Raw genomic sequence first — 26,960 nt, 5'->3', positions numbered from 1 at the left:
GATGATGGGCTCCCTAGGAAAGTTGTCTTTGGTGGCCCCGCCTGCCCTGGCAACGACTTCTAGGACCTGGGAGAATGCCTCTTCCCCTAGCTAGCGGAAATTACTAACTCCAAAATGTGAAATTTTTCAGCTTCTCCCTCTCGCTCCTCCCAGCTCTGGCTCTCATCCACATGTCACCCCTCACCCCAAGGTACCACCCTCTTGCCCTCCTGTCAGAGGTTGGGGCAAAGCAATGGTTACCCAGAGACTAAATATAGCACTAGTTTGTACCCCTCATCACAATGTCTGAAGCTGCCCTATGAAAATGTTATGCTCTAAGAGAGGGAGAGTCGCATCAGATATGGGAAAGGAAGCTGTGGGTTCCTGGGCAGGTAGGTGGGAGAGGTACCTGTGTGAGCCAGGTGCAATGGGCAGCTGCTTACGCCAGTTCGTGCTGTTCCTGCCACAACCAAGAAAGACCAGACTGAGACGGAGAAGAGCAGGCCGAGAGCCAGGAAAGGCAGGGAGGGAAAAGTTGGACCCTTCACCTTCCCAGAATCAGAGCGTCAGGTCTCTAAGGACCCTCAGAGATCAGGAGTCAAGACATGCTTCAGATGGGAACTAAGGCTCCAAGGTGGGCAGAGATCTGCCTGTGGTCACTTGTCAACAAAGGGCTAGGACTTGAACCTGAGCATACAGGCTCCCTCCCGGGCCAGGGCTCCATCCACTGTCCTGATTTGGGCTCAGGCTGGAGCACAGAGGCTGAGGGCCAGTGGGAGCTGTAGGAGCCCCACTGCTATGTGAGGGGAGGCAGGGGTGGGGACAAAGGAAAACAAGTCATTGCAAGCTCCATGTGAGCTCAGCCATGCTCAGCCAGCCTCTGGCACACGCAGACCGTCATCCATGCAGGAAGGGCAACCTGAAGCTATAAAGCACCAAGCATGCTAGTGCTTTCCAGACATCGCTGTGAGGTGGGTGGGTTTTGCCTAAGGCCACTCAGTTAGAAGGGAAGCTGGGATTCGAGCCTGGCACAGGGCTCTGGGTGTCCTCTTGCTGAGCGGCGGTTACCTGCAGGAAGGAACAACATGGCCTCTCAAGGCCAAACCTCCTCTGGCCAAACACACAGAGGGAATGCGTGTGGGGTCTGAGTCACATCTGGGGTCCCCGCAGCCTTTTCACTAAGCCTCAGCGGCATGGGCAGCTCCCTGTCCTCCTGACTTTCTACCCTCACCCCACGACCACCCCCAGGGCAGGGTGTTCCTGCTGACCACCTTCCACTTGCTCTCAGATGCCCAGGTCCGTGGAGGTTGTTTCTCCCTCTCTTCCCACCTCCACCCTCCCTTTAAGAAATGGAAGGAGCCCAAATCGCAGTGGTCCACTGAGAGACAGGAAAGGGGTACATACAGAAGAAAAGGTGTGTAGAAGGGCTGAGGTGAGAGGCGGCAGGGTTGGGCACACAGCAGATCGCTGTGTGACAGAGAGAATGGGAGTGGGGCAAGAGCAGGCGATCCTCAGGGGCAGGGTCTGTCTGGCCGGGCCCTGGTTTTCCACTGGGGCTGAGCAAGCTCTCATGCTACCAGGCTGTCCCCAGCTTCTGACCATCCATGAGCTTCTGGTCCCGCCCGGCCCAGCTTCTTTGCCGGGGCTGCGGTTAAACCCCAAAGAGTTCAAGCGGCTGCAGGGCCATTTTCGAGGGTCCCAGGTGTCCCGCAGTTGGTGCCATCAGCATCGTTGTAGCTTCCCCACCACAGCCTCCATACATGATTCCATTTAATTCTTGCAACAGCCAAGCAAGGCAAGGGCTGACCTCCCCATTTCACAAACAGGCAACTGAGTCCCAGAGAGGGAGTTCCCAGTGGTCGCCCAAAGTCACACAACTAAAATGTTCAAAACTCAGGATGTGAACCCAGCCTTATGTCCCAGTCCCAAGCCTGCACACCTCCCTCTACCTCCCCACGTCCCATCTCCCCCTGTGGAAGAATGACCAGAACATGTGGTGTTTTGGTCTGTGATGGTCAATGTCTTTACTTCTAAAGCATACATTGGACTCACTATATATTAACATTAAAGGGGGCTATCTAAAATGGGAGGCATTCTTTTTAAAAATCCAAATTCTCACATTTTCATATAAGAGCCAAAATGACGTGAAATTAACTATACAATGTTAGGAATAGTATAACAACTGCTTTTAAAAAGCAAAACGAAAGGAAAACATTAGCAGTTGGGACTGTTGTCAGCCTGGGGTCCATGTCGTCTCAGGCATTGTGACTGAGAGTCAGCACCGAGGGCAAGGAACAGCCCCTCTGCAGGCACAGGACGGGAACCCGGTCAGAGGGAGGCGGCGGACGTGTACTTTTCAAACTTCTTAAGGTGAGATGGGACAAGACAGGGCTCTCGACTCCTCTGGGCCTTTGCTGCACTGGCTAGTCTTCTTTCAAGACCCACCAGCAGGGAAGGGGGCCGGAAGAGGGCAGGAGCAAAGCTGGGTTCAAAATCATCATTTTGACAACAAAAGTCCTCTGGGCTTCCCAAGGAGGGTACCTGCCACCCAGTGACACCAGTTGACTCCATCCACCTACTGATTTCCTTAATAAGCTTCTTCTGCTGCCTGCTTCCTATGCCCTGGACACCCTCAGCAATATGATCCCTGTGGTCAGCCAGAGACCTGGGGGACCCTAGGAGGATGCAGGGGAGACTTCTCTGGCCTTGGAAGAAGCTGGATATTGTCTAGGGCATCTTGGCAATGCAAGATCCCTGGGGTCCAGGTCAGCAGCCAGCCTGATGGGGATGGGTTCCCATGGGTGGGTGGGCTCTGTACAGTCAGAGGCCAATTACACAGTCCTTTCACCTGCCCCACCCTGAATACCCAGGCCTGGTCTTGGCCCTGAAACAGGGCTGGGTGCTGATTGGGGCCTTGCCCTTGACGCTTTGGTTCACATAATTCAAGGGGGAGGACACTTGTCGCATCCACTGGGAAGATCATGGGCTTGGGGCCTGTTTCCTCTGGGGGCACTAGGTGGTCTAATGATTCCCTTCTTTCACATCAGCAGTTGTCTGGCTGAGAGCACATTTCCACCAGAGAGCGGAACCATGCTGCAAAGGTGAGAGAGGTGCTTCCAAAACACCAGGATTAGACCTCGGTACAAAGGCTGCCTTTCCTCCTTTCCCTATGGACAGCACTGTCCAGACTGGGCACTGTCCTGGCTGAGTGTGTCACAGGAGAACTGTCTCCTCCCTTCTGGCTAGGCAGATAGCTCTCCAGGCAGACCCAGCCCACAGAGATGCAGCCCTCCCATTCATCTCACCTGTCAGAAACCTGGAGGATGCATTCCCCCTGGATGGAGGCCTGTGGCTCAGGGTCTGCCCTCCTGTCTCCAAGACTACCTTATGAAGCTGGCCTTCTCCCTCCAACAGCAACTTGAAGGGGGGCGCCCTACACCCAGCCCACCTCCTGGTCCAGGCCTTCTACCAGGCCCTACCACAACCGTCCTGTTTCCTAATCCATCTGGTTTCTAATTAGGCTGAAAAGTTTGGGAAGGTTGGGCTGGGCTGGCACCAACCCCTCCTCGGGGTGGAGAGAGGCCACTTGACTTCCAGTCTGGTTCCAGGCCCCCAGACACAAGGAAGGCTGATGGCTCTCAAAAAGCAAATCCTGTAAGGGGAAAGTGGTTTGTGGAATTAAGACCAGCCACAGCAATCTGGAACCCCCACCCCTAGGGGTGGGGGGTTCAGGAGTACCAGGCCCCTCCACTTGCCCAGTGCCCTTCTGTTCTCATGCACAAGGTCTCAGAACACAGAGCTGGGTGAGCTGGGTGAGGACTTCTGAAGAGGAGGCTGGGCTGGGCTGGGCCTGGTGTGGGCCACCAGGGACCTCAGGGCAGGCAGGCAGCTACCTGGTAGGCACCCTCGGCAGCGGCGGCAGCAGCACTGTGCTGTGCGCTGTGCTCCTGCAGCAGCGCCACGTCCAGGAAGCGCTCGCCACACCACACACACTTGAACTGCTGCTCGCGGGCGTGCACGCCCTGGTGCTTGTTGAGATGCTCACGCTGCTTGAAGGCCTTGTCGCAATTGGGGCACTTGTAGGGCTTCTCGCCGGTGTGAACGCGCCGGTGCCGCTGCAGGTCTGATGCGTACTTGAAGCGCTTCTCGCAGTCAGGGCACTTGAGCGGCTTCTCCCGGGCTGGGTCGCAACGGTGCTGTACAAACTCCGAGGACGAGAAGAAGCGGCGCTCACAGAGGGTGCAGCGCAGGGGCTTCTCGGCTGCCGAGCAGTGGGCCAGCTGGTGCTTCTGCAGGGCCGACGCCCGCTTGTAGGCCTTGTTGCACACGGGGCATTTGAAGGGTCGCTCGGCTGCGCCTGGCAGGCACTTGTGCCGCAGTAGCTCAGCTGACTGGTCGAAGCCCTTCTGGCACACAGGGCACTTGAAGAGGGTCTCCAGAGTGTGCACGTGCTGGTGGTAGAGCAGGTGGCTGGGCTGCCCGAAGCCCTTCTCGCACAGGCCGCACTTGAAGGGCTCCTCGGTCTTGTGCGTGCGCCTGTGCCGCATGAGTGCGTACTGCTGCTTGAAGCCCATGGGGCATAGGTCGCACTTGAAGGGCCGCTCGGCGCTGTGCGTGCGCTCGTGCTGCCGCAGGTCCGACGGCCGCTTGAAGGCCTTCTGGCACTCCCCGCAGCGGAAGGGCCGCTCCCCGCTAGGCGTGCACGGGTGCTGCAGCAGCTCCGAGGACTCCTTGAAGTGCAGCTCACACACGTTGCAGCGGAACAGGTGGTGCTCGCCTGAGTGCGCGTACATGTGGCGCACCAGGTGGGAGCGGTGCTTGAATGTCTTCTCGCAGACCGCGCACTTGTAGGGGCGCTCCGAGCTGTGCGTGCGCTTGTGGTGCACCAGGTGCGACGACTGGCTGAAGCTCTTGTCACACAGCGTGCACTTGTACGGCTTCTCACCCGTGTGGATCCGCTCATGCCGGGAGAGCTCCGACAGGTGCTTGAAGGGCTTCTGGCAGATGGGGCAGCTGTAGGGCTTGTCGGCCTGTTCAGCAGGGGCGACAGAAGGCGGCTGGGGCGCTGGGGGCAGCGAGGGGGCCGCGGTTGCTGCGGGCTCCGCCACCTCGGCGGGCTTGTAGGTCTTCTCACAGATGGAACATTTCACAAGGCCACCGGCGCCAGTGTGTGCGCTGTGGTGCTGCGCCAGCGAGGTGAGCAGCGAGAAGCCCATCTTGCAGACACCACAGACAAAGGGCTTCTGCTCGGCCTGCACACACTGATGCTCCAGCAGGTCAGTAGCCTGGTGGAAAATCTTGAGACACTGCGTGCACTGGAAGGAGCGGTCATGGCCCGCCAGGCATTGGTGCTCATGCGGGCTGGACAGGTGTGCCAGGTCGTGACCGCATACACCACACTTGGGGCCCGGCTCGCCTGCTGCCTGCAGGGATGTGTGCTGTGGGGGCTGCAGGCCCCCGTCCGGCTGCAGGAGGATGCCATACACGGCACAGCCCAGGGGGTTCTCCGCTGTGCCTGGGGGCAGCGCATGCTCCGCGAGGGCCGGCGGTGGCTCCGCGTGGTGCTGAGGTTGTGGTGGCTGTGGCTGCTGCGGCTGCGTCTGTGGTGGTTGCTGCCAGCTTTCTGACATGCTTGGGAAGATGAAACAGGGTTTGGAGAGTAATGGCTTCAGTTTCCCCGCTTAAAGTGGACCAACCCAGAGAGAAGTTGCCTGGGCTCAGGGACGGACAAGGACCCCCGACAAGGCACAGAAGAGGGACTGGTCAGACGGCCCCAGTCATTAACTAAGACTCTGCCTACAGGACGGGGGCTCTTCCAGGCAGGGTGCCCGCAACGCCAGGAAGGCTCTGCCTTCCCCGATGATGGGTTCTGTAGAGAAGAGAGAAATCGTGAGACTGAGGCAGGGACACGCAGCTGTTCCCTGGGCCCTCTCCCTGTCGTACCTGCACTTGCCACACTAATACGAACCACACCAGGGAAAAGAGAGAGGCTCAGGGCTGGGAGGGCTGTTCCCTTCACACACACTAAAGAAGTACTGGCAGCTCAGCTCCTCCAACAAAGGGGATGGCAGCTGCCTCCACAGCCACCTACCCTCAGTTCCCCATCCCTGGGTCAGGGCATCACAGCCTCCCACTGCCAACCCTTTTTAATCAGCAGTCTCACAGGTGGGAGTCTAAGATGGATCTGCCCACAACACAAAGAAGTCACAAATTCTGCTCATGCTCCAAGAAAAGAAGGAGGGGAAGACTGATCAGTTAGGGCCATAATGTCCAAAACAATAATTTAGCAGCATAACCTTTTTTGCAAATAAATTCTTACTTGGAAGCCCAATATATTCAAAATCTAGATAAAAACAGAGAGGCTCTGGTTGAGGCCTCCCTGGGGCCTGCCAGCTCCTCTCCCATTGCTGCCCTGGATCTCAATTCAGGAGAACAGCCTACTGGGTCTAAGAGGTCAGGCCTCCCAGATCTGAGGGCCCAACAGCAGACGGCCTCAGTCAGTCAATATTTAAAACAACTACATGGAACCAAGGACCATCTCAGAAACCTTCTCCTGTGAGAAGCTGGCCCACATCTCTCTCAACTATTGCCCACTCTGACCACGTTCTCTCTCCACACAACAGGTTGGAGGGCCTTGAGGGACCTAAGCCAATGCATGATGGGGGTTAGATGATAAGTCCACAGACCCCCCCATCCCTAGCCTCGATGTCTACACAGCAGAACTTCCCCACTCTAGTCATCTTCCAGCGCACCAAAAAAAGTCCTAAATCCTCTGAATTTGATGGCGTTAAGGCCTGCAGGAAGACGTAAGCAAGTATGAGTTTGCCTCTGCAATGTGGGAAGTAGCATGCTAACCACAGAGGATTTCTCACCTTTCCTGAGACAACCCTGTTGTTCCCTTGCTCCAAGTCTGTAACATTCTAGATAATCAATGGAAGATAAAGACAATCCAGCCCAGGCAAATCTCTAACTCACCACTTTGTGGCAGCATAAGATAATGACAGCAGAGAGGGAGAAACTTTTAGAATCATATGTAACCCACTTTCAGGTTCCCAGCTCCTCTGCCTCTAACACTGAAAACTTTCTAAGTTTTCTCCTGAGGGAAAGAGGAGACGGAGGGGGATGCCTTCACAGGCCAGTCTGGCCTCTAACTGTTCTGCCACAGCAGTATAAGTCAGGCTAAAAGCTGTCATCCTCAGCATCTTCAGGAAAGGGAAGAAGGAAAGGAGCGCTGCTCTGGATGGAGGCAGCAGGTTGCAAAAGCAAGCAAGTGCCTAAGTCTTCCCAGGAAAGAGAGAAGGCAGGGCTACTCCGAGCACGGTGCACGTCCAGCTGCGCCAACTCAACTCTCAACTGTTTTTCTCCCCCCCCCCCCCAGTACCCCGCCTCCCCGGTCATGAATAGCTGCCAGACACAAGGTCCCCGACCCGGGGCCCCCAGTTCCACTGCCCACCTCCAAGAAGGTGCAGCCAGAAGGCCTCTGATCACTCCGCAAAGAGGAGAGACTAGGGTAAGGAACGCAAGGGGAGGCCCCCACCTGCGCCCCACCCCTGCCCTTCTTCCTCTCTGGGAAACCGAATGAAAGCCGATCACCTCCCGGCCGGCACTGCCCGCCCGCCCAGCTGGGTTGCCTCCTGTCAGCCCTCGCCGGGAATGGCCAGACCGCTGCTACCCGACCGCGGGCCCCGTGGGCGACTGGGCCCGAGGAAGGCCCCGGGGCCGCAGGCCAGGCCCGGGAAGCGGCTGCGCGTCGAGGCCGGACTGGGCCGCCCAGAAGCTCAGAGGCCACCGGGTCGGGCCAGAGGATTGGAGGTGAGGCCGGGCTGGCTGCGGAAGGCGTGCGGCGGGCGCGGGAGTGGCCCTAAGACGCGGCCCCGGGTGCTCCGCCGCTCACCTGCTCCAGGCCGCGGGGTCAGGCGCGGGGCGAGTGGCGACCGGCTGCTCTCTCGGCCGCCCCTTTATTCCGGCTCCATCCGCGGCGACGCGGCCTACGCGCGCTGCCAATCCCCGGCCTCGAGTAGCGGTGGCGGCCGGCCCGGGGGCGTGGGACGGGCTAGTGGTGGCTGGAACCGAGGAAGCGACGTGCGCGGCCGGGATAGCGGGTCCGAGCGGAGGAGCGGTGGGAGGGCGGGCGAACGGATTGATGGCCTTGCAGAGACCGGAGGACAGGCGGGCGCGCGGGGGCCAGGGAGGCGGGGCCGGAGGAGGAGCGGCTGCCGGGGCGGCGGCGGCTGCAGGAGGAGCGGACCGCGCGGAGCGAGGCCGCCCCCTGCCGGGGACCCCTCTGCCAGGCCAGGCCGGGTCGGACAGCCGGATGTGCGGGGCGGTTCTCCAGTAGCCCTGGCCCGCACCCCTCAGCTGACTCAGGGAGGGCGCTTAGCTTCCGACCACCCTGTTCGATCTTACCGGAAGGGCCTCTCGGGACCCGGCCCCCGGCCCGACCCCTGCACCTGCGACCCCTGCACCTGAGAGGAGGGGCCTCCTAGACACCCTGATTTTCTGGAACTGACACGCCTCTTGACAGCTCAGCGTGTTCTTAGGGGAGGGGCCCCGGAGCTCGGACTTTGGGCCGTGTAGAGTAGGGGGCTCCGGGACCTCTGATCCCGACCGGGCCTCGAGGGCAGGAATCCCCGCTGTGTCTAAAATGCGCTGACCGCTGACCCAGGGACCTTCCGTGGCTGGGAGGTCTGATCCCGAGTGGCTGCAGACAGAGCCGCAGACAGAGGTCAGCTCCCGGAGCGATCTGTGAAGTGGGCATACGGAGGCCGGGGGGCACTGGGAGCCTCCGGGTTGCCCTCAACGCGCAGCGAGTGTCAGGAAGCGTGGTCTCGGTGGGTAGAGTCTCTGCTGGGTCCCGGGCCCCGCCCCTCCAGGCCGCGCCCCGAGGAGGTGCTAATACAGGTCCCGCCCCCAGCGGGGCACTTCCGGCGCAGCGGAATTCCGGGTGCGCCGTGTGGCTGCTGCCTGGCCTGCCCTGTTGTTGTAGGGGAGGCCCCATGAGTGCGGCGCCCCTGGTGGGCTACAGCAGCAGCGGCTCTGAGGATGAGGCCGAGACCGGGGCTGGAGGCTGCCCGCGGTGAGGAGCGAAGCAGCTTTTCGTGGGAGAGTGCGGGTTCGCGTGAGACCCCGACGAGGACCAGAGTGTCTGGGGGAGGATGGGAGGATGCGGGGCTGCTCCGCAGGGAAGGAGAAGGGGCGCTGGGTGCCCATCCTCCCTGGCTAGGCCAGGTTTAAGAGACAGGAAACATGGATTCTGGTCCAGCCTCTGCCGCTGGTCGACTACCTCCCGGCACGCATCACTACCACTCTAGGTCTGTTTTTTCATTTAACACAGTTGCAGTAGTAATAGCTAAAGCGTTGGAGAGTTTTTTCATTCACTCAATAAGTAGTCATTGAGCACCCACTCTGCACCAGGTTGGGGACTGGGGACTCAGCAGTGAACAAAACCATGGAAGTCCTTTACTTCGTGGAGCCTAGTCTCTTAAGTGCCAGGCCTCATGCTTGCTGAGTGCTTTTCAAGCATTATCTCAGTTGATCTCACAATAGTTCTATCAGGTAGAAGTACCTGAAGAGGAAAGAGGCCCACAAAGGGCACACGACTGGCCCACGACGACAGAGCTAGAAAGTGCTATTCCAGCTCAGTTTGTTATCCCTGTCCAGTTAGGGCAGGTGACCTCTGAACCCCACATTGCTGCCTGCTCAGTTGTTTCTGGTGAGGACCACGCACCTCCCTGGGAGACCCCAATGAAACAATCCTGGGGAAAGAGCACTGTGGTTATCTAGAAGCTGCTTATAGCAGCTGGTGGGAAATAGATATGAAGTCACCCTGTACAAGGGGTTACAACTTTTGTTGTGTTTACAGAGGTGGAGAATGCTCAGAGGATATATGTGCTTGTTTTCTTTTACTCTCTTGCAGTGGCCAGAGTCCCGTTCCCAGCCAGAGGTTGCCAGTACCAGACAGTGTGCTGCACATGTTCCCAGGCACCGAGGAGGCGCCTGAAGATGACAGTGCAAAACATGGGGGCCGCGTGCGCACCTTTCCCCACGAACGGGGCAACTGGGCCACCCATGTCTACACACCGTGTGAGTACTGTGTGGTGAGGCAAGTGGTGAGACTGATAGGTGCCTCCTGATGGGAGGAAGCTGACTCCAACCCGGAGGAAGAAGCCAGAAGCCCATGACATTCGTGGTGGGAAAGAGATCAACTCAGCAGAGAGAGAATGAAGTTCAAGAACGGGAATTTTTCTGTCCATTAGTTTCCGTTTTCAAATCATTGCCTGAAATATTTTTTATTAACCCTGGGTATAATGTTCTCCATGCTCATGAGCAGGTTACCAAGGGAGGGGATAGGTCAGAGTGTCAGGGCCATCCCAGAGTGCTGCTGAAGCTGGCACTTCTTGATTTCTAAGAGGGCCTTAGGTTTGCTGGGTTTAAGTCCCACCCCAACCCTAAGAAGTGAGTGGCAGGCAGAAAGTAGAAAATGTCCAAGCTTCACAGTCAGACCTCACTTCACTATCCACTACCCTGGGTGCTGTTTAGTAAGTTACTGGACTTCTCAGACCCTCAGTGTCCTGATCTCTAAAATGGGGATAATAGTAATACCTATCTCCTAGGACTTTTGTGAAGATTGAATCCGATCATCTATGCAAGTTCTTATCACAATACACAGACGAAGTGGTGACTCTTACTATTTTGTGTTAGGTCAAGTAAATTCTTGGAACCTCCATTTCCCCAGCCATAGATGGGAATGATTCTCTATAATACCTACTCACCAGGACATTTGGGCAAATTGAGTAACATGCTGGGTGTGAACAGACTGTTAACCACGCAGCTCTAGGCACATGCCTGGTAAAAAATAAGTATGTGAACATAAGATGGTGGTCATTGTAGTGTTCTATGTATTTGTGAAAAATTGGGAGCATGCTAAATGTCTTATCAGGAGATTCTAAATATGTAATAGGAGACCGATTAAAGAAATGCACTGTTTCTCGTTATGGATTACTGTGGAGCTGTAATCATGAGCTTGATCTCTATCCTGAGAGGAAGGATCTCTAACATATAGTGTTATATGAAGAAACCAGTGGAAGAACAGTTTGAATGGTATACGCTCGTCTTTTTTAACAAATCAAATATATACATTAGTATACGCATTGAGAAAAGACTGGGGAAATAGGCAACCAAATTTTACAGTGTTTATTTCTAGGGTAGTGGCTTCAAAATGGGGTGTGTGTGCCCTGGGGGAGAGGTCAAAATGATCCATTAAGGTGTGGGAAGAAGAGCTATTAGGACGTTTTTAGGTGTATCTTTTTATCTCATCTTTAAATTCTGTTCTTGAGAGTGTGCATTTTCTAACACGTAATTTTATAGAGTAGCACACGTTCATAATTTATAAATAAATACAAGTTCATTGCAGGTATGTGTGCAAACTTGTTTTATTAATGGCCTGTGTGATCACAGTAGTCTGGAGACCATTGCTGTAGGTGATGGGATTTCAGGGGCCCCTGCTTTCTCCTTTGCATATGTCTTTATTACTTGAATTCTTTACAATGAGTATATGTGTGTTACGCTCTTCACTCTCCCCCTCCAGATGAAGCCAGGGAGGACTTCCTGGAGCTGCTTGACGCATTGCTGCTCCATGCCCAGACATATGTCCCCCGGCTGGTGAGGATGGAGGCCTTCCACCTTAGCCTGTCCCAGAACGTGGTTCTGCGTCATCACTGGATCCTCCCCTTCGTGCAGGCTCTGAAAGACCGCATGGCTTCCTGCCAGAGGTGAGTCCCGAGTGATCCCCTCTGCCTCTCATCTCGCTCCCCTCCAGGTCCTCTTCCTGTCCTGAGCTACTGTGGGCATGTGGGTCTGAGTGTATTATTCCAGCAAGCAGGCCAAACCTAAAGGTTAGAACACCGAACGTGAGGTACCCGCTGTACACCTCATCCTGTGTGACCTGGGCACGCCATGTAAGCTCTGGAAGCCTTCCAAGTCCTTATCTGTGTGCAGGTCATGGGAGTGGTGGTGGCTGCCTCAAGCGGGACTTGGCGAAGGATCTGAACTGGACCCCACTTTTGGTTTTGGCTGCCAGCCTAGGGCTTTTCTTTCCCTTAACTATTTTGTACTTCTTCCTAATTGGCATGCCTTTCCGCCGAGGCTTGGCCAGACCGAAGCCCTGCTCCTTCACTGAGACTGTCCCAGAGTCCCCAAGTCCTGGGGATCGTCCGGTCCTGTGGCTGTTTACACCCTAGAGCTCATTTTACTCATCCTGGTACCCAGCCTTTCCTGTGTCCGTCTCTCCTTTGGAGCCCAAGTTCCTGTAGGCCCAGGAATGCAGCTGATCTTTGAATTACCCCACATCTTTTTTCCAGGTGCTTTGCTCACGATAGGCATCAAAGGGATGTTTATTGAATGACTCAGCAGGTGAGAGGGAGCCCGGAAGCCATCCTTTATAGATCCTCTGACATTGGTTCTAGAAGCCAAAAAAAGCCACCCAGGCACAAAGCCCTCAGCTCAGCCACACAGGGAAAATTCTTTGACTAGATCAGAATTGTCTTTTTTTAAACCGCAAGGAACAGATTGGCCCTTAAATGATCTATTATCACCTACTTGGTGAACTAGACTTTCACAATTCCCGTGAGTAAAGTTGAGGTGGTCTCACATTATTTAATGGAATGAACTGCTATTAATAAAATAAAAATTTTGCTAGCATCCAGATGGAACTGTATTACTTAAACTGGGCGATTATTTAAGGTCTTGTCCAGCTCTAATATTTTAGGGTTAAGTTTACCACCTGTATAATAGGGTGACAATACTAAGTATAAAATGAGTTAACTATATTTTCAAAGTCCTTTTTTTTAACATAAATTTTTTTCCTGATTTTTTTTATTATTATTGTTCCTGAAATGTGGTCTTTTCTTTTTCTAAATTTTAGATTCTGCTTTACTGCCAACCGGGTAAAGATTTATACCAATCAAGAGAAAACAAGGTGAGTCTCCCCCTTCTGCCCCCAGTCATTTCCAGAAGAGTCTCTGGAGTAAATATTGAGGGGGTGCTTTGCTTTTGGCCTTGTCTGTTGCAGTTTTTCGTTTGTTTGTGTTTTACAAAAGCAGCTGTTTCCAAATCTGAACCTTTCATTAAGAGAAATAACCAGAGGGGCATGCAGGAAGGAGCAGAGGTAGACAAAAACATCTTGGTGTAGTGAAAAAAAACCTGAGACTGAAGGAAAACCTGGGTTCCTGCCCAGCTCTGGCCACAATTTAATGTTTAGCTCATATCTTCACCTCCGTGACTTTCCGTTTCCAGGCTGTCACATGCCTGCCCTTGATACATTCATCATTGGCCCTTGTGAGGTTCAAATAAGCCAGACAAGTTTCGAAAAGTATTAAAGTGTTAGGTGAATATAAGGAGAAATTATTAGTATCAGGGCTTTAGAGCAAGCCTCCCTGTCTGATCCACTCACTGAGCTGCCTTCTCTGAGCACCTCTGAAAGGAGGGCTCGTTCATTCACTCACTCTATACACAGATTTATTCAGCACCTACAGATTCAGCAATGAAAAGCTCAGCACAGTCTCTGCTCTTAGGGATCTCATATTCTGCAGGGGAGACAGATAGTAAAGTAAATGAGATTGTTCATAACTATTGTGTGATGTGACAGTCAGGAGCAGTTAGCCAAGAAGGGTACCAGGCAAGTAGCCAGAGAGGTGGCATTTGCCGGGGACCCTGGGAAGAGCTGCTGTAGGAACCTTCAAGCAGAGGACACAGCAAACAAGGTGACTCTGAGGCAGGAAAGAGTCCAATTGGTGATTTTGAGGAGACTGAGGAGCAGGTGGAGGGGCGATAGGCGGTAAGTTCGGCAGGGTTAGTTCATGCAGGGCCTTCAAAGTCAAGATAGGGAGTTTGGATTTTTAGTGTCATGGAAGCCATTGGAGGGATGTGAACAGAAGAGAGACATGATCCAATTTATGTTTGTAAATGTCAGTGTGACTACACCATGTCTGTCTGTTGGTGCTGAGTGGTGAAGAGGTGTAAGGGAGCAAAGGTAGACACGGAAAGCAGAGAGGAGGCAGGTGTCACCATCCAAGTGAAGGACCAGTGGTGGCCTGGATTAGGGTGATGGCAGTGGAAAAGCCAAGAACTGGACACATTCCTAATATACTAGAGGTAGACTCAACTGGAATTAACAAGGAGTTGGACCTGTGCAAAGTAAGGGGATTCTTAGGTTTGGGGTTTGAATAACTGGGTAAATAATGGCCACATTTTTCTGTGATAGAAAGCACTGGTGGGGTGAAAATCAAAAGTTCTGCTTTGTGCCTCTTAGATTTGACTGCCTGTTAGACCCCCAGGAGATGGCACATACTCAATTATATTGCACAGGAGAGGTGCCAGCGGGAGATAGAAATTTGGGACCCATGCGCCTGTGTGATATTTAAAGCAGGGCTGGGTGAAATCTGCCTGCTAGAGGATGTAGCTACCGTGTTTCCCTGAAAATAAGCTCTAATGCGTCTTTTGGAGCAAAAATTAATATAAGACTCAGTCTTATATAACATCACATCACCTCACCTCACCTCACAACACGACGTAATACAACACACCGGTTCTTCTATTAATTTTTGCTCCAAAAGACGCATTAGAGCTGATGGTCTGGCTGGGTCTTATTTTGGGGGAAACACGGTAAGAGGGCTGAGGACTGAGCTCTGCAACCCTTGGCCAGGTAGAGGTTGGAAAGAAAAGAGGGCAGTGGAGGAGGATGGACAAGGAGGTAAGGGGGACATCAAACCAGGACTGTGGAGTGTGTGGTTTGAGAGAGAGAGGAAAGGGTCTCGGAGGGTTTTTAAAGATGAGAGAGAACATGAGTGCTGATGGGAGGGTAGCTGGTGCCAGAGAGCCAAGTCCTCCAGAAACGGTCCAGGAGTGATGATGGAGAGCACGGGCGCAGAAGCTCTGGGGCTTGCAGACTTGGCAGTGGCAGATGAAGGCGTTCCTGCAAGGGTTATTAGACCCTGGAGAGGGAAGGGAGATGTGTGGTTAGAACTGGGGAAGGAAGGTTTCCAGCCAGAGGAGGGGGTGGATGAACGAGGCAGTGAGAGAGCAGGAAAGTGAACCGACCAGGAGATGGGGGTAAGAAAGCACTCATGGTCCAGACCGCTCAGCTTCCTGGCTGTCGCATCCTCTGTCCCACTGCGGAGGGTTTATGTTCTCAGGTGCTGTATCTCACACCCATGTCGTCTCCACTTCTGCCTCCCTCCAGGACCTTTGTTGGGCTCGAGGTCACCTCAGGGCACACCCAGTTCCTGGACCTGGTTTCAGAAGTAGACAGAGTCATGGAGGAATTTGACCTCACGACTTTCTACCAGGTAATGAACGGGCCCTTTTCTTCTCCACTGGCCCATCTCTAACTGGAGTAAAACAAGCCTTCAAGTAGCCCTTGTTAGAGGCAAACTGAAGAGCCCTCCAGAACCTTCCCATATTAAGTGTCCGGAATGCCAGCCTTCAGAGAACACACAGTCCTGGGGAGCTGAGGGTCTGAGATGTGGTCAGATGCAGCCCAGCCAAAGTCCAACATTTCTTAGAATCTTAGAATTCTTTTTTTGGATCCTAAATATATACATGATGTATATCTTCTACTCCGTATTGTATTCACGTTTATTTTTATTTTTTTAAAAAAGTAGTTCTCCCCAATATTTTTTAGTAAAATTGACACTCCAGGAAGGCTGTAGCGTCACATACCTTCCTGCACTTTTGCCCCATGCCCTCCAGGGGTACTCAACTCCAAGTTGAATGCCACGGCTTTAAAGGGCCATTTGTTTTGCTCGATAAATTCTTTTTAAACCATTCTGACATATGTAAGTATGAATTTGAACAATTACTATTTCTTCATAATTTTAGACATTTTGGGTTTTGTTTATTTTATCTTAAAAAGCATGTCATCTGTTGAGATGTTTTAGGTCAGAAAATAGACTCGAAGCCTGGGTTGTCTTCCACATCCCAGATTTAATGACTTGCTGATATGTATAAGAAAGCCTCTGTGAACAGGACTGGCTTAGAACAGGACTGGCTTAGCATGGGCTGCCATAACCAAATACCATAGACTGGGCGGCTTAATGAAATTTATTTTCTCACGATTCTGGAGTCAAGATCAAGGTGTCAACATGGCCAGTTTTTAGTGGGGACTCTCTTCTGACTTGTAGACAGCCATCTTCTCTCTGTGTCCTCATAGGGCTGACAGCAGAAAACAAGCTCTCCTTACACAAGCACAAATCCCACCTTGAGGGCCCCACCCTCATGACTCATCTAAACGTAATTATCTCACAAAGGCCCCACCTCCAAATACCATCATATTGGAGGTTAAAGCTTCAACTTGTGAATTGGAGTGGAAAGGGTGGACAGTTCATAGCAAGTTCAGTTCACAGCAAGGACCAAATCAGGGCTACTTTGTCCCTCTGTGGAGGATGCTTGCCATCAACACTGATCAACACTGAGGTTCTGGTCTCCCAGGGAGCAGGCCAGGGATCCAGCAGGGTTGCCATGACAGCTCTGTCACAAACCGCTGTGAGGTCTGGGCCTGCCACAGCACCTGGGTGACCACCTGCCTCCCTGCCACCCCTCTGCAGGACCCTTCCTTCCACATCAGCCTGGCGTGGTGTGTGGGTGATGCGCGTCTCCAGCTGGAAGGGCAGTGCCTGAGGGAACTCCAGGTGAGGTTCCGGTGCGGGGGCAGAGGGTGCCGAACTCCAGAAGCAATGGGATAGGTGTTGGGGAGCAGACGGGAGCTGAGTGGCCCTGGGGGTTGGGCATGCCAACCTGAATCCCAGGGAAATCATTGACATGGTGGGGGACCCCACCACCTTACCTGGCTCCTCAAAGTGCCACCCTGGACCAGCAGCAGCAGCATCACCTGGGAGCTTATTAGCACTGCAGACCCTTAGGCTCCAGCCCAGACCTAACAACTCAGACTCGCATGGTAACAAGCTCTCTAGGGATTTGTGTACACAATCATATGTGAGAAGCGCTGCCCTGGAACGCTGATCTGAGAGGACGCTGCAGGCCTGCCCTGAAGTCCTAGCCCCTCGCCCAGAGGTCAAAGGCGTGGGTGCCCACAGGTCTGGCAGGTGTTTGACATGAGTGAAACGTGCCAGGTATAAGGAACATCCTACCCTTGTAGCCTTTCTCATATTTTGATAAGTAAGTGAAATATTTCACTTTCCCGTCAGCCCTTAGAGGAGCTGACACTCCGCCTCCGGTTGGGGAGGCAGTGGGGAGTGTTGCTGTGCAGGAATGTGGGCCTCGTGTTGCTACCACTCCTATTTTTCCAGAAAAGCCAGAAATCCAGATTTTTGTGTATAATCTCCCTATTTTTAAATGTTGGCAACTAATTTGTATTTTTTAAAAAATCATTTTGCAAGCCAGACAACACATGTGCACGCTAGGTAGATACATCGCATGGGCCACCATCACGTGGCTACCTCTGCTCCTGGCCTGATGGTGCTGGATGTGGCAGAGGACTCTGGTGTGGGGCTCCAGCAGACCCAGATGTCAATTCTGGTTTTATTGGATTCTGTAATCTAGGGCATCCATTTCCTCCTCTGCAAAATTGGGGTGATAGGACCGACCTTGCAAGACTGCAGAGCCGATTAGACAAGATAACTAGGTGCAGACTCTGGAGCCTGCGTGGCCCTCGGGTCTCCCCTCAGCGGTGCCTAATCTCTGAAGGATTTCAGTAGGCCGGATTTGTTTGCAGTGCCCTCTGGGTTCCTGATTCCCCTAAAGTGACTGTCCTCTCCCGGCTCCTGGTTTAAGGAAATTGTGGATGAGTTTGAAGACTCCGAGATGCTGCTACGCGTGCACGCCGAGCAGGTCCGCTGCAAGTCTGGGAACAAGTTCTTCTCGATACCTTTGAAGTGACACCAGAGGCCCTCCTTATCCCAGGCCCTGCTACAGGCCGGGCAGAGATGGAGGAGCCTGCTCAAGTGGTGGGGATGCTCCCAGCCCACCACTGGGAGGCCCAGCTGGAGGTACAGCCCCTCCTGGTGGTCCCAGGGACTGGTTCTCTCCTGGCCCTTTTGGCTTGCAGGTTCCCTCCTGCTGTGGTGTGGTCATTCCCAGAAATCACCAGTAGAGGGCAACCTGGGCTTCCTGGTTCTCCGTCTGAGGTGGTTATGCAAAAAAAAAATGGGGTCACTGGGTGAGCCCACCCATACTCAGCCACAGTTCCCACTGTAGTCCCTCCAACAAATGGCCCCTCCTCACACTCCCCCACCCCCCCTTCAGCTGTTTGTGTTGTGATGCCATTGGCCTCAGACCAGCATTTTTAAAACCATTGTGCCCTGGCTTATCCCTGCTCAAGCCAGGACATAGGATGAAGCTTCAGTGGGTCTGTCACCCTCCCGCCTTAAAGCATGCCACTTTATTTATTTGTTTTTAGTCTTATCCCCTCCTATGCCAGCAGGGGACATTTCAGGGCCCAGGTACAGGGTGCTAATTGGAGGTTCAGCATGAGTTTTCTCCATTCCTTCCTCCCACTCCCCCCCAGCCAGGTGCCTGGGGAGACTTGAGCAGATGTTTCATTTTGGCCTTGCTGGTGGCTTTAAGCCAGGCCTCCAACGTTCTGTGACCTCTGGCTCCCATCAGCTTTCCCAAAGAGGCAGAGCGGCGCCTTCCCCCGGTCAGAGTTCACTTTCTGCGGCCTCCAAGTGCCTGCCGTGGCCTGTGGGTCTTCTGAGGGAACGTGAGGAAGGGCCAGGCATTGCACAGGATTTTTATTCTTCAAGCCCTCACCAGAGCGAAGGACCAGTCCTTTCCAGTTGCCATCTGGATTTCTGGTGATGGATGAAGAGACATTTTTGTTACCGTTTTAAATTATGTTCAACAAATGAAAATTGCAGTTTTTATTTTGGATTTTGTTTTGGGCTGCTTCTGTTCACCTAGGTGAAAAGATGACTTCTCTACACCACCTTCTCCAGCGTGCTTCACAGTTTGGGGACGGGGCGGGGGGACCCTTGGAGACGGTAATGATGGGGTGGGGTCACCTGGCCTGCACACCAGCGGGTCGCATGGACCACATCTAGCCCAGGACTTGGCACCTAGCAGGGGTCGCCACCCCTATTCCTCATCAGTGTAAGACCTGATACTATGAACACTTTTTAAAGCCCTTTCTAGGACCTTCTCAGCTATTCCTCCCAATAACCCCCCTGAAAAGTAAGCTGGGTAGGAATGATTATTCCACCCGTATAGAACAGGTTAAGTGACTTGCCTGAGGTCGTATGAAAATCCAGAGGCAAGGCCCGACCTCTGCCTAACTTCAGTCCTGCCCACAGGCTCCTGGTCAGCCCTGCTCTCCCCCTTTCCACCCCAAGCCTGAGGGAAAGGTGTGGGGAATGGGGGCCTGTCGTCCTAGCTCCCCACTCTGCCTCCTGCACCTCTGTGCTTCCTGAGGCAAACTCCCAACCACTGCTGCACTGAAGGACCCAGGAAGTCATATTCTGTGTCTTGTTCCCCAACCCCACTGCATGGATCTGCTGATTCAATTCTAACTGGTCAGTCGGTTCCTCTGGCTTTTGAGGTCATCTGGAGAAAAGAAGCCAGGCTTCCTTCCCAGCATGCAAGGCACACAGCAAACCGGCTGTGCAGCCAGCACTTAATGACACCTGCTCTGTGCCAGCTCCTGACCTGGGCAGCGGGTGACTCAGTCTCATCTGGCCCTCTGGATGCTCAGCATGGGTGGGGGCAGGCAGGGTGTGCAAAGGAAAAGCCCCATCCCCAACTTTGCACTTCTCTGCCACCAAATTTCCTGCAGTTTCCAATTTTAGGATGGAAGCCAGCGTCCAACAAGGGAGGTCCTTTGGGCACCGATCACCAGACTTTTCTCATCGGAGACACCCAGCCTCCATCCTGGGTGCTCGCTGTTCTTGGGAGGAGGCTGGGTGTGATGTAGCACCACCACCACCATCCTGGGAGGACAGACCCACGGGTCCCACGGGGGAGGATGTGGCTCAGATGGAATTAGCGTGTGGCAACTTGGAGAAATAGGCCAAGATCAATAACTGGCTCCTCCATGGAGCATGAAAGGTGGTGATAGAGGAAGGAAGTAGGAGATTCGCTGGGAGGGGGTGTGCGGCAGGCTGGGCCGGAGGAGGCTGGGCAGCAGGGGCTTGGCACGTGCCCAGACATTGAGTGTGCTGCTGGAGAACAGGCTCCGCTGACAGTGCAGAAGCAGCTGGGGCTCTTCCATAAGAGGAGATGTGCTTGGAGACAGAGGCACGACCAGAGCAGGCCGGGTCCACCCCAGGCAGGCTGGCAAGGAGTAAAGACATGCTCTTGGTGGGGATTGTATCACACCGGGGAGAGCGCAAAATCAACACATCTGGCCTCGGTGTCCTTAGATGTTCCCTGCAGGGCAGGGAAAGGATTGTCCTGGTCATCCCTCGGCCTGTTTGGCCCATTTCCACCTGGCACTCCTGGCTCTCCACACGCCTCTCCAGACCACCCCAGCTTTGTTTCCAAGGAAGAGGGAAATTACCTCGGCTTGTTTGTTTATTCCTTGTCTTGGTACCAGGAGCCTGAGAGGCCTGTGGTGGGGAGGCCAGGGGTGGGGGTGGGGGCCCTGGTCCTGGTCCCAATCCACTGGGCCTTTCCTTTACTAAACAAGGGACCTCGGCCACTACCTGAGCCAGAACCTTCCTTTTACAAATGAGGAGACAAACCCAAAGAGGGGACGTCACTTGCTTAAGATTGCCACTCAATTCGTGCTGGGGCAGGAACCCTGTGGCCTGGCTTCTAATCCAGAGCTGTTTAAACAACCCCTCATACCACATCAGGGTCTCAGAAGGAAACTACTGTGAAATGACGTGTCTGGGCTTTAATTCAAAAGGCTCCAAGAGAAAAAGGGAGTGGGGGAGGTCAGGGTCTAGATGAAAGGACATTGACGAAATGTGGCTAACGTTTAAAGCCGGCTGAGAAAAGGGCTGGCGTTCGCTCATCTCAGTCCCTCTGGTCCCCTCAGGCCTGGGGTGCTGGCCACACCCTGGGAGGGATGGATGTACAAACCCACTTTGGCTTCAAGCCACCTGTTGGAGCCAGAACCAATCACTGGGAGCTTCAAGGTCTGGTCACAGGGGTGCCATCTCCTTAAGGTAGGATTCTCCCCAAGAGAGGAAGCTGCAGCCTAGAGAAAACACTGACTAAACTGGTCTGACCACTGGCCTGGAGGCACATTGCTCATGGTTCCTAGGCTCCTCTCTTTATTAGGTAGCCCCCCAAATGCAAACTGTTTTCTAATTGGCTGATTGGGAGTAAACATTGTGAAAGATTGCGATGAGTTTAGTGAAACTGAGACAACCCTGTTGTCCGTTTCTGATGTCCACTGTACATTTCCCAAAAGGAAATTTCAAAGCAAAAAATTTAGAAATCTATTTCCCAAAGGAGGGACTCCACAGAGAATATAGTCAGTGGAAATGGGTGAAATTGCCCCAACCTTTTCTCCAAACCCCAACTTTCATTCCCTGAGGAAGCTTTGCCAAAGACCAGATAATGTCCACCCACTGTCGATGCTGACAAAGAGTTGTTGCGTGACCAAACTTTAGTCTGGCTTCCCTGAACCCTCTCCCTAGCAAGGCCCATCCATGTACTTCCTTCTAGAATCCAATTTTATCCAGAATCCTGCTAAATCAGGTTAGTCAGAATTCCCCACTCTTGATATCTGATCAAACGCCCCATCCCCACTACCTGCCACATGACTCTGACCACCCTGGCCTGCCTTCAGCCAGAATCCCCCCAGACTTGATGTCTCCCCTTAGTCATTTTCCATCCACCAATGCCCCTCCCCCCCACACACAATTTGTTCCTCGGCTATAAATCTCCACTTGTTCTGGTTGTGTTTGTATTGAGCCCCATTGGCTACTGGAGTCGCTCTATTGCGATTTTTTTTTTTTTTTTTTTAGTAAAATCTATCTTTGCCACTTTAACTTCTGTCCATCTCTGGTTCTCTTTCACCGTGTTTAGTGCCATGTCTCAGATCTGGATCAGAACCACCATCGGACCCTCAGATGCAACAATCAGTGTGACCTAGACCTTTTGTCCCCATGATTCCCCAATATCATTTAAAGACAAAAGGAATTGAGGGACTCCGCCCAATAATCCAAGGTTTATTAGACAAAACAGTCCATTCACCTTCTCGTCCCCATGTCTAGTCCATGCAATACTCCCATTGTCACCACCAAAAAACCAAACAGGCAAGGATATGAGTTAGTCCAAGATCTGAGATCTATCAAAATCGTCAAACCCAGGTTTACCTTTGCCTTGGTGCCTAATCCTGACTATCCTGTCTGCTATTCCTTCCAACACCCAATATTCCATAGTCCTTGGTTTATGTTCACCTGGTTTAGAATTCTCCTTCATAAGGAATCCCAATACTTGTTTACCTAAACCTGGGATAACCAACAATATACCTAGACTGTTATGCCGCAAGGGTTTACTGAGGTTCCTCCTTAATTCTTGCACACCCTAAATGCCAATTGGGGAGACTTAAAATTCCCAGGAGATTCCACTTTAATCCACTATGTACATGACCTCCTTCTCTGTTCTGACAATTATGACAACTCCTTTGGACATTGCATACCTTCTTAAGGCATTAGCAAGAAAAGGCCACAAGGTGGCTAGAGACAAAATTCAACAGTTCTCTCTGTGTGTCTGATATCTGGGTCACGATATTTCAGCTGCAGGTAGAGCTACCTCCACAGACAGCCTCTACTATTCAACATTTTTCTCTTCCTGACAGAAAACGACAACTGACACATTTTTGAGGTCTAGCGGGATAGGACATGGATACCTAATTTCTCTTTTTGCCTCACCTCTCTATGCCATGATCAAGGAGGCATCCCCAGATGCAGTAGTCTGGGACCCCCCATCCAACAATGGTCTCTCGACTCTCACCTCCCCCCCTTGGACTTTCCAGTGACTCCCTGCCTTTTTCTTTGAGCATGAACGAAAGGGTCATTCCCTTGGAATGTTATCCTAGAAGCATAATGGACACCAAAGACCTCTGGGATATTATAGTTTGGCCTTGGACCCAGTTGCCAAGGCATAGCCCCCTGTGAGCCATGGCTACAGCCACCAAACTTGTCCACGCTACCTCTGATTGAGTATTAGGTCATCCGCTTGACATCCATGTTCTCAGGCTGTGCAGACCCTATCGCTTAATGAAAACACACGGCACTTTTCTGCATCTCCACTTACCTCCTGTGAAATCTTACTCCTCTCTCCCTCTCACATCTTCATATATCACCATCAAAATCTTAACCCTGCCTTCCTTTATTCACTGATGGGACACATCATGACTGTCATTAACACTAGATTACTATCCTGCCCTAGGCTGGCTTTGTCAGAAAGCCCCCTCCCCCAAGTTGACCTCACTTTTCATGTCGATGGCTCACACCTCCGGATGGAGGATGGGGCCTTCCAGGCTGGATATGCCATTACAGATCAACATATACTTCTAGAATACCGAACCCTGCCAAATGTCAAACCAGCCCAGGAAACCAAGTTAATTACTCTTACTCAGGCTCGCATTAAAGCAGAGGGAATTAAGGTTAACATTTACGTTGATGGCTGCTGTGCCTTCAGGGAAATACATGATTTGGGTACATTATAGAAACACAGAAGATTCATGACTGCAGCTGGTACCCCAGTCAAAAATGAACCCCTAATAGCAGAACTTCTAGAGGTATTATTATCTCAGCAGACCACTACAGTTAAAACTGAGGTACATAGCACAAAAAATCCAGATGAGATCCAAGGAAATAGATGGGCTGATAAATATGCTAAATTAGCAGCCTCTTCCCCAGTCAGCAAAGAAATCCAAGTGTTTCCCAAGCCTTGGGACTATGCCCCCTGTAGGCTGCTTGGAAGCCCTAGACCCCAGTGGGGTTATTCACCTTCCCTTGAGGGAGAGCACTAATTTAGGATGACTCCTGGGAAATCACAAAAGAAATCTGTCCACATGGCCCAAATAACAGCCTCAGATTCAGAAACAACTGGATGGGAAAGAACTGGATGACCAAGCCATTCAGATGGATTCTGGAAACACCAAGATGGTGGCTGGGCAGTTCCTTTGTCTCTCTCTGGAGTATTGTGTACAGTTTACACCACATGGAAAGGACAAAATGTGTGATATATCAGATAAACAGTAGTTTAGGCCCTTTGGTCTTTTTTTGGACCAAGCATTTGCCACTTCCCTCAAATGCTGAAACACTCCCCTGGAAAAACTGTAAAAGTGGGCAAGGAAGGGAAGTGGCTTCCCCTCAGACCCTCCCCTCACTGGCAAATGGATTCTATCCAGTACCAAAAGGACAAGGCTACCAATATGTACTCACTCTCATGCGCACGTTTTCTAAATGGCTAGAGGCTTTCCCCCTGCCGAATGCCTCAGCAACATCAGTTGCCAAAGTTTCCCTGGAACAAATCTTCCCCACCTGGGGTATCCCCTCTACCATCTCTAGTGACAGAGGATCATGTTTCTTTGGGAAAATTACACAGAAAATCGGAAAGACAACGCGTTAGTCCAAGTCTCCACTGCCCTTGCCACCCTCAGTCATCAGTCGCAATAGAAAGATACAACAGCATCTTCAAGACCGAACTGGCTAACCGGCCAGAATTGGACTTACCATGGCTGCCCATTGCTCTTATGACTCTGAGATGTTCACCCCTATCTCCAGGTAAGCGACCGTCTTTTGAAATTATCTTGGGAAGGCCCATAAGGACGCCTTCTTCAGCTAGTCTAGTAGAAGATTCTACTAAGCTACCGGGTAGCATGTACATGGTGAATACGCTACACAAAGGGATGATTCATGTCCTGGGAAAGACGGAGCAGGACAGCACGAGATTTTTTCATGCTACTCAGAACGAAGACAATGTAAAACATATGAATTGCTTATTTCTGGAATTTTCCCTTTAATATCTTCAGACCACAATTGACTGCGGGTAACTGACACCACAGAAAGTGAAATCCTGGCTAAGGGAGGACTCATTGCTGAAGCACTTTACCTTCTCCCTGGATAACTTCACCACTGGCCTTGAATTGGTGACTCACCAACTATGAGAAATCCAGTGTGCTGTTCTCCATAACTGCATTGCCCTCCATATGACCCTGGGTGCAGAAGGGGGACACTTGCAGAGTGGTCGGAAGCAAGCGCTGCACCTTTGTCCCCAGCAATCTACCTGACATCTTTGCCATAACCAGGAAGGTTTGAGAGGTGAATGAAGACATGTGTGCCTCACTGCCATGGTGACCACACCAGGAAGGACAATAGCTCCTGGATTTCTTCTGGTAGATCCTGAAGGTCTATGAAGTTGGGCACACAAATCGATTTAGCCTCTAATCTTCATCTTTCCATTTATCTTCAATGTATTCCTCTCATTAAATGCCTTGTGGGTCGTATAGTACAGCAGTTATCAACTGTCACCAAGTCTCACCAGATGGTTAGGCTGGTTCTACATGAATAAAGGCAACCAAATGAGACATGGACTTACACTGATCAAAGCAAAGAATGCCTCTTCTTCCCTGAAACAAGAGGGGGGACTAACAAAGAGTTGTTGCGTGACCAAACTTTAGTCTGGCTTCCCTGAACCCTCTCCCCAGCAAGGCCCATCCATGTACTTCCTTCTAGAATCCAGGTTTATCCAGAATCCTGCTAAATCAGGTTAGTCAGAATTCCCCACCCTTGATATCTGATCAAACGCCCCATCCCCACTACCTTTCAGGTGGTGTCTGACCACCCTGGCCCGCCTTCAGCCAGAATCCCCCCAGACTTGATGTCTCCCCTTAGTCATTTTCCATCCACCTGTGCCCCCCGACCCCCACCCCTCACACACGCTTGTTAGTGGGAATCAGGCCCAGTTCTATAGTGAGTCTCTCCCTATTGCTATAGTTTTTTCTTCTTCTTGTTTGAATAAAGTCCGTCATCACCGCTTTAACTTCTATCTGTCCTCTTTAATGGTGCTTTTTTTCCCCTCACCTGGCAGGTCAGTGAACAGGTCAATTTCTAAAGCCCTGCCCGATCTGTGCCCATTTCCAGAGCTGGGAGGTGGCAGAGGAGAGGGGAGATCTCTGCCCTTCTACCTTCCCGGAGCACCTTCACCTTCACCTCCTGCTCTTGCCCCTGCCACCAGTCTGTTGGGCCAGGGCTGCCTTTGGTCTGGACGCAGCCTCTGTGGACCTTAGGCCTCGGCTCCCCCTACCTCAAGCCTTCTGTATCCACACCTACCGGATCTCAAGTTGACCCTGGAATTGAATTAAATCTAGCAGTGTAAGCTCCACTGGGGTGGGAAGTTCTGCCCACCTGCCCAGAGCCTTGTCATGCAGCATTGTCACATTCCACTTGCACAAATAGTGTCCTCTACTTAGGCACCTAATGTGTGCTAGGCCAGGAACCAAAAGCATACCTAACCCTTAACTTTGCCCCTCGCTCCAGATAAGGTCATAGAGTCTCAGGAAAGTTAAGTAACTTGCCCACCCCCATGCCGCAGGTAAATGGCAACGCAGGAGTCACCTCACGGGGCACCCAAGGTACGAACTCCTCACTTTGCAACTGAAGAAATTCACTGTGCCAAAGACACCCTGAGGCTTTTGAGAAAATAACAAATCTCGGTTTTTATCTTTTTTTGTTTGTTTAAGCGTAAAACAGGACATTTGGGTCCTCCTGGTTGCACACTGCTGCCTCAATATCCCCATCCCCCCCCCACCAGGTGGGAGAAAGAGGAGTCTTCATTCCTCCTTACTCCCTCTGTAGGGGGTCGCTTTGGGGAACAACCCCCGCTCTTCAAAAGCAAGGATGGGAGTGACGGAGGCGGGCTGGGGAGGATTGCCGCTGTCTGGGTAGAGTAAAAGGGCTGCCTGCCTGGCTCCACCGTCCGCACCTGCTACCGAGAAGCCTCTGGCTAAGGTACCGCCCCCAGCCCCCGCCGGGGCCGCGCGCCGAGAGAGCACTGGCCCTTTAAGA

At 52.5% G+C, this 26,960-nt stretch overlaps 3 protein-coding genes across 11 annotated transcripts in view; 1 reads left to right on the top strand and 2 right to left on the bottom strand.

Moving 5' to 3' along the window:
- CNGB1 (cyclic nucleotide gated channel subunit beta 1) overlaps positions 1-8,008 on the bottom strand; it is an 84,979-nt gene extending 76,971 nt beyond the window's left edge. The window contains exon 1 of the mRNA XM_088800330.1: positions 7,874-8,008. The gene's annotated coding sequence lies outside the window, so the exon portion shown is untranslated. The remainder of the gene's footprint in view (positions 1-7,873) is intronic.
- Positions 1,979-8,013, bottom strand: ZNF319 (zinc finger protein 319). The gene is made up of 2 exons (XM_019754644.3): positions 7,874-8,013; positions 1,979-5,848 (listed from the first exon to the last, which is right to left on the bottom strand). The coding sequence occupies exon 2, from the start codon at positions 5,607-5,609 to the stop codon at positions 3,852-3,854; it is 1,758 nt and encodes a 585-aa protein (XP_019610203.3). The 5' UTR covers positions 5,610-5,848; positions 7,874-8,013; the 3' UTR covers positions 1,979-3,851.
- USB1 (U6 snRNA biogenesis phosphodiesterase 1) lies at positions 7,442-26,269 on the top strand. 9 transcript variants are annotated; one of them, XM_019754700.3, is made up of 8 exons: positions 8,897-9,045; positions 9,242-9,290; positions 9,896-10,062; positions 11,567-11,750; positions 12,902-12,955; positions 15,218-15,323; positions 16,581-16,664; positions 17,767-18,864. In XM_019754700.3, exons 1-8 carry the CDS (start codon positions 8,976-8,978, stop codon positions 17,869-17,871), a joined length of 819 nt encoding a protein of 272 aa, XP_019610259.3. In that variant the 5' UTR covers positions 8,897-8,975; the 3' UTR covers positions 17,872-18,864. The 9 variants fall into 9 exon arrangements, with proteins under 9 accessions (XP_019610251.3, XP_074170910.2, XP_074170909.2 ...); XM_019754692.3 differs by lacking the exons at positions 8,897-9,045; positions 9,242-9,290 and adding an exon at positions 7,442-7,791; XM_074314809.2 differs by lacking the exons at positions 8,897-9,045; positions 9,242-9,290 and adding an exon at positions 8,680-8,810.
- Positions 26,270-26,960: the final 691 nt, after the last annotated feature.

The sequence above is a fragment of the Rhinolophus sinicus genome, chromosome 8, assembly GCF_057876585.1.
Source record: "Rhinolophus sinicus isolate RSI-liver-muscle chromosome 8, RSI-T2T, whole genome shotgun sequence".
Lineage (NCBI taxonomy): Eukaryota > Metazoa > Chordata > Mammalia > Chiroptera > Rhinolophidae > Rhinolophus > Rhinolophus sinicus.
The sequence above is the reverse complement of the archived record's forward strand: the minus strand, read 5'-3'. Positions and strand labels throughout refer to the sequence as shown.